The sequence below is a fragment of the Siphateles boraxobius genome, unplaced genomic scaffold (assembly GCF_051911475.1).
Source record: "Siphateles boraxobius isolate OS27281-9 unplaced genomic scaffold, OSU_SipBor_1 17, whole genome shotgun sequence".
NCBI classification, from domain to species: Eukaryota; Metazoa; Chordata; class Actinopteri; order Cypriniformes; family Leuciscidae; genus Siphateles; species Siphateles boraxobius.
Window position 1 is genome coordinate 1,002,763 of NW_027508777.1, and position 12,877 is coordinate 1,015,639.

General features: G+C 39.6%; 1 protein-coding gene across 1 annotated transcript; it reads left to right on the forward strand.

Annotated features, from left to right (window-relative positions):
- Nucleotides 1-3,279: 3,279 nt before the first annotated feature.
- Nucleotides 3,280-9,826, forward strand: LOC143740122 (uncharacterized). The gene has a single exon (XM_077232192.1). The coding sequence runs from the start codon at nucleotides 4,901-4,903 to the stop codon at nucleotides 6,539-6,541; it is 1,641 nt and encodes a 546-aa protein (XP_077088307.1). The 5' UTR covers nucleotides 3,280-4,900; the 3' UTR covers nucleotides 6,542-9,826.
- The last annotated feature ends 3,051 nt before the right edge of the window (nucleotides 9,827-12,877 follow it).

Here is a 12,877-nt window from a genome sequence, read left to right on the forward strand (position 1 = left end):
CAATAATATTGTCACAGCGTGGTGTAGGCAGAAGAAGGCAAAGTCAAAGTTCCAATTACATTAACTTTTACTTTCAATATACAATACAACTCGTTCGAATACAGATAGGCAGAAGGATCCCACACACGCTAAACATAAAGTAGCACAGACGAAGACTGAATGACCTGAAGGGAAATAACATACATACACTGATTAACATTGATGAGTGAAGACAGGTGAAACAGATGATGATTAACAAGACAGGTGCTACAGATGAACTAATGAAGACACGTGACATGAAGACAGCAGACAACTGTGACAAATAAGACAACAAGAGATTAAAAAACATAATGTTATTATGTGCTCCACATGGCTATATACTTTTGAAAAGAAATTATCTTTAAAATGGATAATATCAAAAATCAAAACATACTTCAAACCATATGTTTCATTGCAAGTTATTCAGGCCAATGTAGGGGTGTTTAAAAGCACACGTTTGTTTCTAAAGATTAAACGTTCTTTGTTGGAAGGTTTTTCTGTGACATCAGACTGTAAACCCTTTTTGTTTCTAATTTAAATATTTAAGGGGCCATTCACACAGAGCATTTAATTACTAAGAATAAGTAAAACATTTTAAAAGCACATTTATTCTCCTCCTCTGAGTGCTCATCATAGTGCTCCTTAACAGCAGATGTATGATATTTCCAAAGATTCCTCATAAAAGTGGATTCTCAAGACTGTACAAGACAAGATTATCTTTCCATCAGTCTTGCTTTTCTTTGCTCATCTTAGAACTCCAGAGGAATTTCTGAGTACCTTTTCACCATGTTTGAACAAAGCTTAAGCAAAGATTCATAAATCAAAGGATGACATTTTATTGTATTCATAAAGAACCAAATCCAGACTAATCTATTGGATAATTTCAAAAACATGAATGGGATATTGGGAATGGTTATTTATACCCTACCTGTGTGCAGTTATAATATCACATACATTTGGTCAACATTTGGATCTGCTATTCGTATGTCAGGGCTCTTATTTATAGAACATTTCGCTGTGCAGGGCTCTAGACAAAAAAGAGAGCCAACTGACAAATTACAGATTTTGTTTTTTCAGTAGCACTTTTGTTCCTTGAATGCATAGCTTCATGCTTTTAACTGTCACTGCTGTGTGCTGTAATTAAGAAAAAAAAATTTTTTCCCTGTTATTTGCTTAGAACCACAATTATTAATTATTTACAATAACGAAACTATTTTGAATATGTATCATATCACTAAAAAGGACATTGGGAATAAGCAAAAAGTGTTGCAGGCGTCACAGTTTTTTTTCTCTTTTCAATCTTTCTGTCTCTCCTTTTTTTTTTATTATAGACAAAATGCAAAGTTGGCCCTCTGGGTATAAATGAATATATATCAAAGTTTAAATAACACGACTGAGAACGTAAAAACACAGGGGTAAACGAGGAAAGTAAATGAGCAACAGGTGAACTTAATAAGTGAATAACTGGCACACACAAGGAAACATGGGGTAATCAGCCCAAAGTAGGCACTGATCAGGGAGTCGGCCATTTTAAGGGCTGTCTCAATTTCAAAATCCTACTAGTGTACTTAAACATTCGCTCCCTAAAAAGTTACACAATACACCGTGAAAACCAGGGAGAATCAATGCTCACTATGTTCCTTTTACAGAAGTTCTGAAGTGCAAAACATAAATCACGTGAGCAAACTCACTACACATAACAACACATGACTGATGTTTTTTTTAAATACAAACCACAAATATTGTATTATATTTCAGCATAAACATACATCGCTAGGCAGGTAATGAACATAATCTAGCTAACACTAATTTATTTACAGCTTAAATGTTGCGAGTATTGTAAAAAGCAAAGTATTTATCATAATATACTTCAAATAAAATATATATAATTATAATTATAATTAATAATTATGTCATATAGATATAAGTTCATCTGTTGTTCAAAAATTCCAGTAATCATGTTGTACAATGAGGACATTGTCATGTAGCTAAGAAAAAGTGTCCAAGTGTCCCAATGTGTAGTGAGCCAGTGTCCTTTACCGTCCTTGCCATTGCCTGAATTCATGAACAGGATATATAAATATATATATATATATGATTCACAATATATGATTCACAACCGAAGCAAAGAACGAAGCAAGGGAGCTGACTGAGATGCACCATGGGTCAACATACAAATGCAGGGACCAGAAACAGAACAGAATCAAGCCAAAACACAATGAAACTAAGCAGAACAAAACAAAATCCTCACAGTTATCTCTCTGAAAAGGTTAGAAAAGTGGTTTGATATTTGAGTATTTGGTGTGCGTGTATGTGCTAGGCCTGCAAGGTTTTTGGATCTGTTGTGATTATTGCATAACCAAATCATGTCAACCTCAGTCAAGATCTGCAGAACAGGAATGATGGGCCTGGAGGCTGCCTCTGCATGTTTCGGCGTAGCACTATTACGCCAACACACACACACTTCTGCATTCTCACTGTGTGTGATGACAGGATAAAATAAGGATGAGGTGAGAAAGCAGTAAAGCCCATCAGCAGCACTTTCTGTGTGTGTAAGTGAATGTATAAAGATGCTAAGGAGGTCAGCATGTTTATGACCATAACAATGTGTAGCATGTTATATTTTTTAAGGCACCTCTAAGCTATAAATGCCAATTCTTTGCTATTACTTTCTCCATACACACACAAATCACTTTAGCAGTGATAAAGGCAGATATGAAAGTTTATTTTGAGCTTTTATAATGTGACACTGACTGATCACATTTCTGAAAGCTTTTTCACACCTGCCTTCAAATTGATTGTAGTCTAATCTAACTAGACATTGTTTATCATGAGTCATCAACAACATTAAAGCTCATGCATGGGCTACCTACCACATGGGCAAGTGAGGATTAAGATAATCAGGGGGCAGGGCACCAGAAAAGTGAACTTGTCTGCCAAGATGCAAGTAAACATGTGATCTCTTGTTTTTTTAACAAGAAGAAATGACAAACACACTGCTAACAGCATGGTGTAAGATTATGTGTATTTTCAGTTAACTATAGTCAGATGCAATTACATTGTTACTGTGCCTCAGATGTAATCCACTCTGTCTATGTCTGCAAAGGTGTGTGCCAAATGGCCGATACAGATGAATGGCCCATTCAGATGTATGGCCCACAGAAACTGATTGGTGTGAATGTCAAAGAATCAGAGTGGATTAGCAAATTAGATCGATCTCCTGTGGGAGGTCCTAACAGGTTTCTATCGTTGTAGCCCATAGGCTATGTCTTCATGTATAAAGTTCTGTCCCACAGACAGAACTTTGGGTTAAGATTGTTGAAGGGCGACATACGAACATCACTGCTGAAGGACTGCTACACTACAAACCTTCAATAAATTCTACTCCCCACAAGAACTCTGGTCAAGCATACTTATTTTATGTATTGGAGACATCTAATACATTGGCGAGCCACCCAAACCACTGCTCGGCCAAATACAGCAGAATCTAACAATTTGGCGAGAGCCAGCCAGGAGAGACTGACAAGAAGAGAACTCACCAACTGCAACAAGGAGTAAACCAAGAACTCACCAGCTGCAACAAGTCGAGTATCTAAAGTTCAAAAAGACTGCATCTGTGGACACAATTTATTTGAATCAACTGGATCCTGTCTCAAAGATCCTAATTTGGTGAGTGAAACTTATCAGCTCTCTAAAAGAACATCTTCTGAAAAGAATAATAGTAGACCAGTAAAGATTTGTAGTGTAGTCACACATACTGTGTATTTTTGAGAATTTTAGGCTTGGGCCTTTTTCATGAGTCTGTAGGAACCTTTTAAATGATTTAGTTAATTCTCCTGAAACTGTAGGAGCTATAGAAATAAGTTGTATAGCTTGGCCCTGTTCCCTTGAGTCTCTAAGAATCATTTAAGAAAGAGGATTGGTCCGTTCTCATAGGATTGTAGGAGCTATTGAAATAAAGGATAAGTTTGGTCCTTTCTCTGGAGTCTGTAGGAATTGTTAAAGAAACAATTTAGTCCGTTCATCCAGAGATTGCAGAAACTGTAATTTTAGGCTTGGGCCTTTTTCATGAGTCTGTAGGAACCTTCTAAATTATTTAGTTAATTCTCCTGAAACTGTAGGAGCTATAGAAATAAGTTGTATAGCTTGGCCCTGTTCTCTTGAGTCTCTAAGAATCATTTAAGAAAGAGGTTTGGTCCGTTCTCATGGGATTGTAGGAGCTATTGTATAAGTTTGGTCCTTTCTCTGGAGTCTGTAGGAATTGTTAAAGAAACAATTTAGTCCGTTCGTCCAGAGATTGCAGGAACTGTATAGGGTTTGGTCTTTTCTTTGGGCCTTTCTCATGAATCCGTAGGAGCCATTGAAATATAGTATAATGTTTGGTCCTTCTTTTTTGGAGTCTGTTCGTCCAGAAATTATAGAAACTGTATAATGTTTGGGACTGATGTTGCTGCAAGAATTGGTAATTCTTGACTGGATGCTAATTCAGAAACCAATATTTTAGTTTTGAATTAAACATTCTAATTGTGTTAGAAATTAGAAGTTTATTTGCCTTCTGATGAAAGATGCAGAAAGATTGAAAGTCTAATGTCTAAAGGACAAATTTAAACCAATTCAGGTTAGAGCTCAGAAAGAACTGAACAAGTCTTATCAATCAGAGTTTTCTTTTCTAGAAATGAAACAAAGAAACTTAGCCTAAACGTGAATGTTTTGTTTTGAATGTAGTATTGAAAACTAAGCTGAGTAAGTAAACTAATGACTTGTCTGTGTAACTGAAATGGTCAGTCTAAAGACTGCTGAGAATTTAAATAAGCACCTTTAACGGCTCTAACACTTTTTGTTTTGTTTCAACACCTCGGAGGGCACTTCTCCTGTACTTGCCATGGCTGAGTCTGCACTAAAAAATGGTAATGGCCCTGCACTGAGGCCAACAACAGAAAGACATGGAACAAAACCTCCAAATGTTACCATTGATCAGATGATGGACAATCTGAATGCATATTTGGGCAAAAGGCTGGGACTAAGGAAGTGCCATGATGACATGTGCCAGAAGTATGGCATCAAGCACTCAGAGAGTGGAATATGGGCCTTGCCGGACATTAAGAGGGCTTATGGAAAGATGCAGCGCTTAAGGACAAACTCCAACAGAGATGGCTTGTCTGTGATTTTGGTAAAACAAATTCTACAGCATCGACAGAAGTGTGAGACTGACAAATCACAGCTTGAGTACAAAGCAGAGAAAGCAAAGGTTCGACCACTGGCTGAACAATTGCAGAATGAAAAGAAGGACAAAGAAAGACTCTTAAATGATAATGACAAGCTGTTTAAGTTGCTTTCCACAAAACTGGAATTAAAAGACTGCTCTGGACAAAAAACTCCCATAAAATCTAGCAGCAAGATAGAGAAAGGGTCACTCTACCCATTTAAAGACCTCAAGAAGATTGAGGATCAACAACGTCATTATCTGCTAGGAGAAAGTGACAGCAGCTCGACTGGGAACCCTGATGACAGTGATGTTGAACCTGAGACACATGCTCATGTCACCAAGAAGAACAAAAAGGTTAGACTCGCTCCTGTAATTGTCAAGAACAGAAGGACTGAAATTGAAGTTGACAATGAGGAGGAGTATGAGGAGGAAGGCGAAAGACGAACCCGCATCTTAAAAAAAACTATTAAGAAATATGTTCCATATAGAACATACCAACCTGCTACTCCAGATCAAATTGACAAATGGTCAAAAGAATTGCCAGACGTGTACAAGCAACCACGGAAAGCTTGGCAATTTCTTCAACGCTTACAGAAAATCTACAATTTACATCCACTAGATGGAGTAATGATTGCTAATGTGAACTTAAGGGATAATGACCAAAAGAGACTAACAGAAAGTGTCGAAAATAGGATTGGTGAGTTTCAAGAAAACATCGAGGCTGGATGGGAAGCTGTACGAACATTCTTGTTTGAACTGAAACCCGCAGAGGTTAATTGGGCTAGAATTACCTCATGTATGCAGAAGACTGGAGAAAGTGTTGCAGAGTTCGATGAACGCTTCAGACAAATTTGGTTGGAACATGCTGGTTTAAATGACAGCGAGGATCTTGATAAGGACACTAGCATGCCTCTGAAAACTGCTTTTGTAAATGGACTGAAACCTGAAGTTTCAAAAGCCCTCAAAATTAAATATGACGACTTGGACAGCATTGGAACATCTTTTAATCAGATTGTTGAGTGGTCAGCAAAGATTGAAAGAACACATGAAGTCAAACTCAGAGCATTGCGATCAAAGACAATGTCATACAACAACAGGACAATGTGGAATGAGCACAAAGAAAATGAAGATAATAGACAGTCAAAAACTCAAGGAAGATGCAGGTACTGCAACGAAGAAGGACACTGGGTTCGTGATTGCAAGCTGAGTTTAAAACATCAAAGTGATGATGAGGACAACCTTTTGAGAAGGTTTCAGCAGTTGACAGCCAAACAAAAACAGACTCTGCTAAAAGCTGTTGAGCCGCAGGGAAACTGAAGAGCCTCTCTCTGCAGCACCAACTAGTGACATCTCATCCGACAACTGATGAACTCCATGTGTATGCAAAAATGACAAATGAAGACACCACCCCAAAGGTAAAAGCATACACAGAAGTCTCAACAATTGAAGCCAAAGGTGATGTCCTAGTCGAAGGTGCTGCTATACAAGGCGTAAAGGAGAGAGGTGCACATACAGTGGCATTAAGACAACTTCAGCAAGTTTTGCCATGTAAACTGATCAAGATGAAGCATACAGAAAACAAATGCCATCAGTGATGGAAACTAAAACAAAACTGCATAATGACAAGCAATGCAGTAAGGATGACCACGAGGAAATTGGACTATGCCCTTTTGAACATGTCACAGGCTGGCCCATGTCCAATGAAAATCTAACATCTGACAGCCTTGCCCAAACTGATGAAAGACTCAGCCTGGTAAAACACAATGCCAAGAATCAATTTTCACCATTCAAATCCAAGAGGGAAAGCCTTCAGGATCTCATGGTAACTGATGAAACAGTTAAGGTGCAGAGAAAAGATGAGTGGACAGACGTGAGCCATTGGGATTTGAAACATCTGCCTAGAGACGAGGGATAGATGGCAGTAGTGTTTATCAGCGTCCAGATATGGCGGGACTAGGGTTTTTAGGCTCTAGCTTGTCGCCTGAGGACGAAGACATAAACATACAACCACTGATAAACACAGTAGTGTCCTGCCAATATTTAATAGGGACAGTTTTTCAGGCAGTTAGGAACAATGTGTTTAAAATATTTTCCTTGGCAAAGATACGTTCCCTGTTTCTCTTTTGTGTGATTGCAGGTGTTCCAGCGTTCCAGAGGATGAGCAAAGACATCCAACGTTTAGACTGCACTGGCCACCTAGATGAAAACTTCTGAACACTCACAGAACACAACACTATCCGCCACTTCCAAAAGATCACAACTCCAAAATAAAAGCTTCCAGATGACTCAAGCATTCAAGAGAATGCAACGTTTCACCATGAACTCTTATCCTGTCATTTTAAGTAATGGAGCCTGTATGCAGCATGCTGTATATATGATTAATGAAGTTTGTTTTGTGATCAAAAATGATCAGATGAGGTATTGTAAGATTATGTGTATTTTCAGGTAACTATAGTCAGATGCAATTACATTGTTACTGTGCCTCAGATGTAATCCACTCTGTCTATGTCTGCAAAGGTGTGTGCCAAATGGCCCATACAGATGAATGGCCCATTCAGATGTATGGCCCACAGAAACTGATTGGTGTGAATGACAAAGAATCAGAGTGGATTAGCAAATTAGATCGATCTCCTGTGGGAGGTCCTAACAGGTTTCTATTGTTGTAGCCCATAGGCCAGTGGTTCTCAAAGTGGGGTCCGCGGAGCCCTGGGGGTCCGTGAACGATAGCCAGGGGGTCCGCGAAATAATTTATAACAGCCTACCGTTTTTCCATGACTATAAGTCATGTTTTCTTTATCATCTGAAAACTTGCTATTTATTCCAAAGTGACTTATCGGCCTAATGCATTTAATGTCAAATAATAAAAAAGTATGCCTTTAAAGGTTTCTATAGATAGATAATCTATCTATATTTCTTATGCCTGTGCGTCAAGTATTCGCTGTGTTTTGGTCGTTTTTTGGGCACGCGCGCCAGTAGGAGACAGAGACGGCAGAACCGGCATCCTGTTGTTTTTTTTATTTTTAAAAGGCATGACATTTTGTAGTCATTTTTACTGTACACACAAATAAAAAATTGACATTTTGCCGTTTTGAATGATGTACTCTTATCTGTATGACCATAAATAAGAGTATTCCTTTGTTTCCACTGCATAGGAAACAATCCAAGTGTTCGCGCCGGCGTCTCGCGTGCGCGCACAATAGGCTATGTCAATTCTAGCACTGCTAATTTTACATCAAAACCTATTCATTATCAAAATAAAATACACACCGAACTTATAAAAAGTTCTGCTTAATTTAATTTGTCTGTTGTGCACTATGAAGGCAGTGACGGTCAATCATGATACCGTCGACTTGCTGTTGTTCTCATTTCTCCACATGTGAAGATGCTGATACGTGCAGGTCTGGACCTCTGTAATTTTTTTAATGTGTAGCCTATTATATAATGAAAGTTTTGAAATAATTGCCTAATATAAACTCTAATTTTGGCGCTGCAAGGATATTAAACATCGCGATGATAAACTGACCTTCTCATCTGAGCGGTTTCAGCAGACTACCAGCGCTCGTCAATGTCAAAATGCGCATTTCCGCATGACGCTTCAGTTATTCGGTCATAAAGTGTGAGATAAGATGTAGGCTAAACAAGATCTAGACAGGTGTGAAATTAATGTGGGAAAAAATAAATACTCTGAACCCCAAGTGAATTTACACATATTGAGAAAGTCAAAAAGCATTACTTTGTTCCCCGCTCTCCCAGCTACAGGTCAAGAGAAACATACTGTGTCCAGGATGAAATTAACATTATTTTTTTTTAGCTAATTACAGTGGATATAAGCTCAATTTAACAACACAAGCACCTATTAAACATAATTTGCCATTATTACTGTACTATAGGCCTACTATTTGTGTACCTCGAATGTGTTCAAATATTGGAATTTAACATCTTTGCAAAATAATCCTTGAAACATTTCTCATTTAAGGCCATTCCTGTTTGGAATATGTGATTGTGTTTTGATGTGATGTGAACAATAATCTTATACATTCTGCATTTCCATTTTGTATGTGGATCATTCATTGTAAAATTTAAACTGTCATCTACTTGACAAAAAATGTATTCCACTGCCCACTGACATGCTTTTAAAGCTATAGTTATCCCATTTTTTGGCCTTAAAAACACCTTAAAATGCATGTGTAGATCAAGAAAATCTAAAATTCCTCGGGGGGGCGGGGGCGGGGGCGGGGGGGGCATGGGATCTGGACCCCCTAGCAAGATCACTTTTGGCACCTCAGTACACTATTTCGAAAACCCTGCATACGACCCTGGGTGAAGACTATTTGTGTCAAAACATTTCATTAAGCGCTCCCACATTAACTTTGGGCTCAGTCACTGTTATAAATATGAGGGGGTCCTTGGAAATATTTTTCCCCCGTAAGGGGTCCCTGGCTCCAAAATGTTTGAGAACCCCTGCCATAGGCTATGTCTTCATGTATAAAGTTCTGTCCCACAGACAGAACTTTGGGTTAAGATTGTTGAAGGGCGACATGCGAACATCACTGCTGAAGGACTGCTACACTACAAACCTTCAATAAATTCTTCTCCCCACAAGAACTCTGGTCAAGCTTACTTATTTTATGTATTGGAGACATCTAATACATTGGCGAGCCACCCAAACCACTGCTCGGCCAAATACAGCAGAATCTAACAATGGTAACAACAATGTCTGCCATAATTACACCACCCTTGAAGCATATCAGTGCACCAAATTCTGCTCCTACCTCCTCATGCAAGAGAATCCAGCTACTGCAGTCACCATCTTGTCACAATCACCAAACATGGATTGGTCTATTTAAATTATTTCATCTAATCAAAGCTATGCCTGGTCATATAACACTTGTTTGTAAGAAAAGAAAAAAAGGGCATCATTCTCATGCATAATTGGTGCTTCAAGAGCAGGCAACCTGCATAAAAAATAGTCCCAATATTTAAAATGTTACTAAATACTGGTTTGAAATCTCATTTTGAAGATTAATCACAAATTATTTTATTAAATTGACAGACATATTTGCATTCTCATCGGGTTTATGCATCTAAACGTATTCTCATGGTGGGTAGATATGTCAGGATCCTGTCACTTTGTCCTAATGCAGATTTCACCAAGTGCAACATGTTCCTGGATGAACATCTCTGTTGATCCTGGAACAACATTCCAATCAACTAAACAATTTGAGGGACAAGGTTACAGTTTATGTCAAGTTTAGTCTTACAACCAGGTTTAGGTGCACACAGATTGGTTTTGAAAGGTGTTGAAAAGGTAAGAAAAATAAAAAATAATCTCCTAAATAACTTCTTAAAGCATCATAATGCCAATACTCTCAAATCTCAAACAAGGCAAAGGAAGAGGTTAACAATTATATCCATTAAGTCATTAGTTAGCATAGGAATTTGACCTCACACCACAGCCACCAGTCTTTCCGGGTCCTTTTAGTGCACTCTAGAAATAAAGCAAATTCACACACAATCAGACAAACAACAGCTATAAAACTCCCAAAAACTGTCAAGCACGGAATTGTCAACCCTCCATTAACATTGTTTCGGTGTAACTTTTTTGACCTGATTAACAGGCAATATGAATATTATTTTTATACTTTGCTCACCAAGATAAAGGATGAGTCATGTAAGGATATAAACCAAAACAGATGCCAGGTTAACACATGTCAAACAGGAGTACATGGATTTTTACAAAGCTTTGTATTGAAACTCTATGTGTAGTTGCTCTGGCCTCCAGAAAATAGCCTTCAATTTGACCCCTGTCTGAAGGCAAGAAAGGAAGGCTGAAGAGAATTTGGAGAGGGTCCGCCATCTCCCTTCCTCACACTTTCATTCTCTCATAATCCATTGGTATTTCCTTTCAGAGTTTCTGTCGGAGCAAAAAGTACTTGCACTCTGATGTCAATCCAAAATCCATTTAATCTATCACAAAGGTAATTGTTAGATTTTAATCTTTTATTCAAATTTCCTGACAGAATACGTACACTGTAAAAAATCTTTTGATCGATAAGTTATGACAACATATGTTTTTACATTTCTTTAACTTATCAAAATAAACAAAGTTATACAAGATTCAACTCATTTTTAAAGTCAATTTAATGTAATTTTAGTTTGAATGACTTAAACATCCAAGTGTCACAGTTCTCTGGACTCAATCATCTTTAGTTTTACTTTCATTGACTTTCATTGACAGTTTTGTTTTCATCAGTCAGTGTTCAGTGTTCCTTTGTTTGAGTTTTCCCAATAGCCAACAGTTCCCATGGACATTCATCAGATCATCACACCTGTTTGTCATGATCTCATTATCACTGTCTATCTAAGTTCCTCACCTTCACTCCGTGTTTGTCGTTGTTGTTTGTGCCTCTTCATGGATTATCTGAGTTTGTTTTCATTTAAATAACCCTTTTGTCTATGGAATTATTACATTAATATTAATTATTATTACTATTTTTATATATTTTTATTGTTTTATTGTTCTAAATGTTTTCAGTTACAGTTGATGTTTAGAAAGGGACCCTTTCTCACTTATATACAGCACTAACCATCCACACGCTCTTTTTCAGAGATGCAGTAAACATATGAAGAGCTCGTTTTCCCTATCCCTGGGTGGCCTGTGTCAGGGCCTTACGCTTGCCACCTGGATTGGCAGCGTCTAACACAGGCTGGCCGGCCTGCCTGCGGCTAGCTCCACGCTGAGGGCTGGATGGAGGCTGCTGCGGAGGCCCAGCAGGAGCAGGAGAGGCGGCAGGGGGACGCCCTCGGCGACAAGCAGGCGGAGGAACTGCCACCGGCGGCGGGGTGAAGGCAGCAGCAGGCCGCCGGGGCAGGATATGCCGGATGGCCTCCGTCTGCGCTTGGGTGGCAGAGAACTGTTGGGCACAGTTCTCCACCACGTCGCCCAACAGCCCAACCTGGGAAATTAGGGAGTCCAGGGACCGGACCTTGTCCGCATACGCCATATCAACCAGTCTGAGCCAACGATAGCGCTCCTGGCCCACTAAAGTAGACATTGCCAGACCGATCACGCATGCCACAACGCTCGTGCCCCGGAGGGCAGGGTCGGCTGCAGTGCAAGCTCACCTAGGAGCGCACGGTCTGAGCTACACTTGTGCATGTCCATGAGTGGCCTGGCCTGATAGACCTGTAGCAACGCCATGGCATGCAAAGAGGAGGCAGCTTACCCACAGGCTTTGTAAGCTCTACCCGTCGGAACGGAAGAGAACTCACAGGCCTTAGGGGGGAGACGAGGATCCTCTGTCCAAAAGGCAACGGCCGCCGGACAGAGGTGCACCTGTGTCGCGACAGACCGCTCCACTGGAGGGATAGCCTCGTAACCCAGCAGCGCTCCTCCGTCAAGGATAATGAGGGGGGAGGAGCTACTCAGGCTGTTTCTAGCAGAGAAAGGTGCCATCCACGACCTGGTAAGTGCTCCATGCACTTTGGGAAAAAAAGGCACTGGGACGTCGAACTCAGAACCAGCACGACCCGCTCCGAGATACCAATCATCCAACCAAGACTGTTCGGGACACAGTGGAGGATTCCACTCGAGCCTGACAGCCTCGGCAGCCCGTTTCAGCATAGCTGACATTTCTGGATCTGGCTCGGGCA